This window comes from Nestor notabilis, unplaced genomic scaffold, assembly GCF_000696875.1.
Source record: "Nestor notabilis isolate BGI_N333 unplaced genomic scaffold, ASM69687v1 scaffold27276, whole genome shotgun sequence".
NCBI classification, from domain to species: domain Eukaryota; kingdom Metazoa; phylum Chordata; class Aves; order Psittaciformes; family Psittacidae; genus Nestor; species Nestor notabilis.
Window position 1 is genome coordinate 3,912 of NW_009933718.1, and position 8,187 is coordinate 12,098.

Here is an 8,187-nt window from a genome sequence, read left to right on the forward strand (position 1 = left end):
CTGCCTCTTCCCATGGCTCCCACTAAGAATTACATGTTACAGCCGGGGTGTTTGCCAAGGGCTCTGGAAGGGCCGGGTTGGATCCACACTCACCAGACCATGTACTGAGCCAGCTTAAGTGTTTCCCAGTGAGTTTTCTTCCATACTGTGAAGAGAAATAATGGTTTTCAGAAATAGCATCTGTCCCACTTCCCTGTTTTCTCCATGGATAAATTCCATGAATATTCAGTTTTCCTGAATTGACTTTCTACCCCTACAGGAGCTGCTTAGAAATCTACGGCCACCTTTGCAAATCAGAAGAAAAACCAGACCAGGACTGTAAGGAATGATGGATTTTTCCCTCTTTGTAGCAGGAGTAAGGGACAGAAGGATCTGCAGGGGACGTCTCCTCTTGCTGCTTACCCTACCCGAGGCACAGCAGCTGCCTGAAGTCAGGAATACTGGACAATCACTTGTGTGTATTTCTCCGGGTGCTGCTGCTGATCGAGTAGTAAAACTGCTGAGCAAATACTTGCACTGAACCATGGACACAGATGAAGAATAATGGATGTATGTTGTGCTGTGTTTGGGAAAACATGTCTTGTTCCGGGGGGGAGTGGATGAGCCTGCCCAGAAAGCAGCGCTCTGGGCGCCAGTGCTAAGAGTTGATTTTTAAAGTTTACATGCAAGAGAAGCTTTATCCTTTTAACAGGGTTTTCTTTTGTATTTCAAGGGTCTCTGCTGTACTGGGACATGCTCCACCGTGGGCCACAGCAACTAGTTTGTGGACAATAGGTTTCCACTTTATATATAAAGTCTCACACTGAAAATAAAGGTCAGAGTTTGAGGATCCTTTAATTCTCAGTGGTGTGTCTCAAAGAGAAAATAGGTTGTGTCAAAACAGGGTCCTTTTATCAAACTATTCATGCTGCAGACTAACAAAACCCCATCATTCTGGGGCAAGGGCTAAAGGCAGACCCAAAATCCAGACAGCAGCACGCTCCAGGTGGAAGCAACACCTCAGTACAGCGACAGCTTGTGGATATTCTCATTTCACACAGAAAGCAGTGGGAAACAAGATGGGGAGAAGCATCCACACGTTACAAACTAAGGGGTGGCAGTACCAGCCCCCAGTCCCACAGGACACACACATGGGCAGAACCCACATTCTGCTTTCTGAAGAGGTGCACTTTCCTCTCAACAGAGCGGGTTTAAGGCAGAAGGAAAACATCAGCACAACAAATAAGAAGAGTCCAAAGCTCCACAGCACTTATGTAGAAAAAATTTATTCCATCTGAAGCACTTACACGCAGTTAGTCATGAGAAGCATGGAGAGTAACAGGCTGCTGGTGGAACAGGACACCCTAGTGAAGATGTGCAGAAACTAGTGGTCGAGGACTAACTCCTAAAACAAGTAGTTCATCCACATTTGATTTGCTTTACACATACCAGCTACCAATGCTGTTGGAGGTTACCGGGCATGCCATCTGTGGTACATCAGTTGGTAAAAACATACACCTTTACAACTTGGGGGCCCCAAGTTTTAAAAACCATTTCACAGAAAGGAAAGAAATATATGTGAAAACACAGCTCAAGAAACACACAATAGAGCAAAATACATGGAAGGTGAATGATGCTCTGCAGGAATAGCTAAGGAATGCAAACCGCTGTCGCCCAGCAGATGGGAGAAAAGGGAAAGGAAGGAAGGAAGGAATGAACAACCCAGAATTACCAGTAGAGACCAAAAGATACAGGAAGAAATTTAACTTCAATTCAAGTCAGAATCTGCAAAGGCAGAAAAATCCACAAGGTACAGATTAATTAAAGGAATCCCAAAGCTTCCGAGTTGTACTGAAGAGTTCGAGACCTTCCACACTCTGACCTGCCAGTGGATTAACTCTTGTATCATCTCCCTCGGCTCAAGCACACTCTGGCAGCTCTACTGATTTAACCTTTCAAACGAGGCAAAAGCCTGCAGCAAGCTAAAGACAGAAGAAAAACCAACAAAACCAAGTTTGCTCTGTGTGATGAAGGCAGCTAAAATGGGACAGCCAGCCCTATGTGCAAGAGGAAAATGGCTGAGGAGCTACAGCACGGTGCCTGCTGCACTGGGCTAAGCCCTCAGGGAGTACTCACTGTCTGGGTTAAAAAGCCTGTTGATGGTATCTACAGAAGGATGTCTGAACACAAAGTCTACGTGTGTCTCAAAACCAGTGTTAAGTCAATATCAGGGTTGAGAGAGAAAAGAAGGAGAAAGACTAAAAAGAGGAAAAAGGTTGTCATCTAGGATCCTTGACCTTCTGGATCCACACTTCCTTCAGGGTCTTCATCATTATAGATGTTCTCCGCCTGCAAGACAGATGGAGGAACTGGAGAAGCATTTCCCACCACAGCAAATGGGCTTCCATCTGCTAGAACTGTTCAAAAACTTCTGGCAGCTTTTCACCTGCAGGTATCACCCATCCCTGGTCCCTCAAGGCCATTTAAAGGGATAAAACAAACGACCTCTTTCAGAACAGCCACATCTCCAAAACATTTCCTAAGTACCCTGTAAGTTACTGTAGCTTGTGGAAATCTGCCTTGTTAAAGCATTGCAAGATTTACTTCAATGAACAGACTATTTCATGTACATTTATGAAGTCTTCCACTTAGCAGCAGCACCTTCCATGAGAACTGTATGAACAAAGCCGCTGTGAACCCAGTTAGAGATAAAAACCCCAACTTCTAAGTGTTTGTAAACCATTGTTTCAACCAAACCTAAAGTGGATTTCACTGCCCCTTTGAGATTCAAGCAGTGTTACTGAGTAATTCCAAGAGCTGTAAATAAAACCAGGGATGCTGAAACCCAGGCAGCAAAACACCATCTCTCAGCTGCCACTTGGTGCCCCTTCCCAAACAACTTACCATCTGCCAGACTTGCATGATATTATCTTCTGATACAGAACAAATTACCCAGGGCTCATTGGGATTCCAGGAGAAGTCAGAGATCTTTGCAGTATGACCACCATGAATAAACTAGCATTGGGGATAAAAAAAATGGGGAATGTTTTCAAATCTCCATTGCAAAGGTGAATAATAGATCAAACCAGGGAGATTCAAAAGACTTGCCAACAGCTCTGGGGGACCATCCTCAGCATCTTCAGGGGATTGCTCTTCTCCAATTTTACTGCCAAAAAAGAGAGGAAAACGAAAAGGTGAGGGGCTGGTTGTTCAGCTTTTGCAGTGTGATGCAATTCCTAATTGGACAATGTGGCCAATTTGGGATTTACCTCAAGTCCCAGACATTTAGCCTGCGGTCAGTGCCACTGGAGGCCAGGATAGTTTCATTATGGGGAGACCACTGGACCTACAGAAAGGATGAGTTTAGAAAGGAAGTTAGTTTGGAGAAGCTGTAACGTGACAAACATTCACAACAAACACCACTATATTTTGTATCCTGAAAGCTCGATGAGAATTCAAACTGATATGTCCAATAATAACACTCTAACACAGGTTTGTGAACATTCATGTACCAACAAGGCATCTGAGCACCAAAAAGGTACCACATTAACCTTTCCTCTAACAAAGGCCACGTGTTACAAAGTGCAAACAGCTCTCAAGGGCATGAGCTGTCCCTTACTTTAGTGAGGACTGCACAAATATAAACTACAGTTTACACATGAAAAGAAATCAGTTATTAAGCTTAACTGCTCAAAACCTCACGTTTAGACCTTCTGCTAGAGCTAAATCTCTCCAAAACATAGCATTTAATAGGATCACAGGATTAGAACAGAACACCTCATTCTGCACACTAACCCCACATTTCTGGATTCCATGTGTAATTTTATTTAGGGGTAACAACTAGGATTAATCCTTCTACAAAAAAATCTCTGCATATTTCTCTTCTGAGTAAGGCATGAGATGGAAATACTGCTCTGCACGTGCTACCCATGATGTTAACATTCTATATTTACACCAGCAAAATTAGCAATTGTTCATTGTCACAGAATGTTCCAGTGATCCCCTTGAATGGGTCTGGCTAAAACCTTCCAACAGGCCCAAGCTGAGCAGCTGAAACACTGCAGCCGTTTCATTGTGCCTCCCTGCTTCAATCTGCTGCCATGAATAATTCACATCTACTCTGTGCTGCTAGCATTTCACCCTGCTGGGTGGTTAAAGCTCTCCACCACCTCCTTGTTACGTTCTGCCCCTGGCCTGTTGGACCCTCTCAGCTGTACTGGAGCTCTCCCCCCAAGAAAGCACTATCCAGCTCCACAATAAGCCACAAAATTATAAGCAGATGAGAACAAAAGAATGTAAGAGGGTTCAGTTTTGCAGACAGCCAAGTAGAACTATGTGCATAAAAGACATTTTGCTATACCTGAAATATTTCATCTTTGTGTGATTCGAAGGAGTGCAGTTTCAGTTTCAAGTTCCTCAAGTCCCATAAAGCAACAGTCTAGGAAAAAAGGAGAAAGCCATTTTTCATTGAAGTAACCACTCAGCCATCAGAAGCTAAACATGTTCCAAGTTCAAGGCAGATGTACCTTATCAGCTGATCCTGTAGCCAGGATAAACTCACTGTAGGGATTGAAAGAGAGGCAGTTGACTTCAGCTGTGTGAGCATCCACCGAATGACTAGGTTTGGAGGTGTTGTTTGACCGAGTATCCCAACTGTAAGAGGAAAACATGGAATAGAGACAAAGGTTTATATCCCATTTTACTGAGGAGCAGATGGGAAAGCAAGAGGGACAGAAGGACTGGGTTTCTGAAGACATTACCCCACTTACATCATGAGCTTCTGATCATCAGCAACGGATCCAAAAAGAGATTCATGGAGCAAGTGCCAAGATACATCTTCCACTACTGCTGTATGCCCTGTGAAGATGGTCTTTGCATCCACCACTTTGCCTTCTTTTGGAACAGCACTAATATCCCACAAGCAAATGGTCTTTAAAACATATAAAAACCAATTAAAATAATGAATCTTTAAAGGAGACACTCTCCTCACCTCTTCCCCCCCACAAAACCCACCAGTTTTGACCTTTGGCAAGGGACACATGGTGCAGGTTATACCCCACCTCTAACTGAAGTACTCACATGATCATCAGAAGCACTAAGCAAGTGCCCGCTCAGGTTTGGGTTCCATGACAGCCCATAACCTTCCTTCTGGTGCCCACGAAGACGCAGATCAGGGTTACACTCTCCAGAAGGGTCTGTAAAGAGGCAGTGTAAGAACTCCAGTGCCTAGAGTCATTCCCAGCACATCCTGGAATACCAACCACTGAGTTTCACTGTGCTTTACTAAACTTTGCTTTGGTATTTTCAACAGGAGCCCTCTCTACCTTTTGAGCATTTTCCCTGGCTAAAAATTCACCTCATTAAAACAGAATACACTGAGACAACTCAAGTTTGTCTTCTTCAATCTAAATTAGAGCTACAGCACCTACAAAAGAGTCAAAGAACCTCTTTTTCACTACCTCAACCTTTCCTAAGGAAGGGCTGGCTGATCTCTGAAGCACAGACATAATAAGGAAGCAGACACCTGGTTTAGAAGGGTGTTTGGTGTAATCAAAGACAAGGACATCACTGGATGGAGTCTTCGTGGCGATGATACACGGGTTCTGTGGCATGTAACGTGCTCTGTTCACTTCTCCCTCGTGATTTATCTTGATTTCAATTTCAATTTTTCCACTGACTGATCCAAAGCCCCCAAACTCTGGAAAGAAGAATTTAGGAGTTGTAAGTAAGAAGCCAGTTTCAGACCGAGACAAAGATCCACAACTCAATCACTGATACTACCAAGCACCTATTTTGAAAGAAGAGCTCTAACAGACAGAATCCCATTTTCAATTGGATGTTGTTTTAAACATCTCTATCTGTAACATCAAAATACCAGGACTTCTACTAAGTTAAAGCCCATTTCTTCCTGAAATGTTTCAAGTTTAACAACACAAGCCCCAAGTTTCTTCTATCCAAAACTTTGTAATGAAGATGTGTTGTAAACTTGAAAGAAATGTTCTCTTAATTCCCCTTCAAATATAACACAAATCAGCATTTCAGAATAGACAAAGTTCTGCTAAAAACAAACTGTTGCACCACATTGTAAGAAATGGGACTGGAATGGGGCTTGCTAAAGCTGCCTCATCTTTCTAAGTGCCAGTAATTCCACAGAACTGCACAGCAACATTCTGGCAATATTAATTGCATAATCCAGGCTTCCAGCAAAAAGAGCAAACGTTGGATCATTAAGGACTTTTACCAAGGAGAAAGACTGATTCAACCAAGTAAACATGAGGGCTGTTGAACTTGCAGCAATGCTGACAGCCAGCTGAGACCCCAGAAAGCATCAAATTCAAGCCTGACATACCAAACAAAACACAGTAACCTTTTATCCAAGAGAGGCTGGCACAACCAGCAGGCAGCAGAACTCAGACAAGAGCAGAACATTTGAAATGCTATCCTCCTCTGAAATAAAACATTCTTTTACAGGAGTCACTTTCTCACTTGAGTTTCTGTAATGTGAAAGTGGTAACAAAAATACCAAGCAGCAGCACTCCAGGAAATTCAGTGCCAATTTGTGGTGAGAAACAGGGAGGGGTGAGGTTTTCCCCAACATGCATACTTTTGCAATGAGCCTGCCACCTTCCTTCTTCATCATTATTAAGACATTATATACTGGAGAAATACCATGGTTTTTGAATGCAAGTAAGGTATCACTTAGAAACAAATGGATTAGTTTAGAAGTAAAATCTGAACTTTGCTGCCTGAACTTTAAGAAAAGACAAATATGCTCAAATCTTTGGTCCTTTACCTCCTTTCTCACTATCATAGTGTGAAGCATCAAACTGTGCATCATCATTAGGCAGCTGCACACTGGCTATCACCAGGTGATTCTGCTCATCTGAGGTGTGGGTCCCCAGGACCAGCCGGTGAATGCTGAAATCTTTGCCTTCAGGTCTGCAAGGGAAGAATGACGTGAAGAGCAAAAGAAGGGGGTTACACAAACATAGAGCTGATTACCACAGGGTTTCTTTGATGACAGCTTCTAACACTAGTAACAGTCTTTCAAGTTAGCACTATTCTGCTCCAAACTCACTTCTTCCAGAGGAAATCACTTCTTGGAATTCAAGATCTTAACCTAACATTCTCACAGCACAATGCTGACAGAGCACCATTTCTTCCTCTGGGACCTTAACAGCTCCTCCTGAACACAGCTCTGAGGGGACTGAACGCTCACTGCAAGCAGAGCTTTGTTATGGAAGCTCAGGACAAAACCGTGGCTATACAGAAATTAGATCTAGTTCTATTTTTTAGGAAGTTTTTGTTTATTAAAGGGTGAAGCTGGAAGAAGCACAAAAATCAAACGTGTGGAAACAGCTTCTCAGTCATAGAAAACATTTCCCTAAGTCCCTCTCTAGTGTTCACAGTCCTCAAACTTGTTGGCAAAGCAAAGATACAATAAGTGATTAAGGCAGAAGAGAACCACACACAGCCTCACTGTAACAAAAAGTGAGCCTGGATTTACTATTTATTCTGCTTAAAAAGAAAGAGGAAACAGCTGAGTTTACCTGGTTACATCAGGCAGCCACTGCGCAGTCAAGCTGGGCCACTCCAGAGCGTGGGTCATGACCAAGTCATACAAGAAAGGAGTATTCTTTTTCCATATTTTATACTCTTCATTGATCACACGTTCTTCCACCGCGTCGTCAAAGGCTGCTAAAGGTTTATTCAAAAAATCATGGCTCAGATTAGCCTTTATGCACATATTTACAACAGATGCACAACGCTGTGAGTGGGCAATCGATTAGAGCCAACTGCATCGCACCCTGGCTTGCTGGTTTCTGCTCCACTGGAGTGTTATATTCCACTGTTATCTCCACTACTTTCGCCAATAACTGGAGCAGTACATACAGACGATTCAAATCCCCTGTTGCACAGGCCCAATCCTCGTTTCTGGCTATAAGGCTGGGAACTGATATGAACTACGCCAAATTCCATCAGCTCGGCAGAAGCAGCCTAATAAAATTGGGAAACTCGGTGCACAGGAGGAGGCAGAAACCGGAATTGCGATGTTTAAATGCGGGAGGGCAGGAAACGGACCGGTTTAGGCGCAGCCTCGAGCCACCAGCTCCCAAACCCCCGTTTCCCAAAGCTCCTTCTGCTGTCCCATTTCTCTCACCATCTGCCACCAGAGGAGCGGGAGCGCAGCGGCCTCCCGGTGACCCC

General features: G+C 43.6%; 1 protein-coding gene across 1 annotated transcript; it reads right to left on the minus strand.

Annotated features, from left to right (window-relative positions):
• Window positions 1-1,253: 1,253 nt before the first annotated feature.
• RBBP4 (retinoblastoma binding protein 4) lies at window positions 1,254-7,673 on the minus strand. The gene is made up of 11 exons (XM_010017019.1): window positions 7,530-7,673; window positions 6,773-6,918; window positions 5,504-5,677; window positions 5,059-5,174; window positions 4,749-4,909; window positions 4,506-4,632; window positions 4,340-4,417; window positions 3,249-3,325; window positions 3,088-3,145; window positions 2,884-2,994; window positions 1,254-2,328 (listed from the first exon to the last, which is right to left on the minus strand). Exons 1-11 carry the CDS (start codon window positions 7,586-7,588, stop codon window positions 2,263-2,265), a joined length of 1,173 nt encoding a protein of 390 aa, XP_010015321.1. The 5' UTR covers window positions 7,589-7,673; the 3' UTR covers window positions 1,254-2,262.
• Window positions 7,674-8,187: the final 514 nt, after the last annotated feature.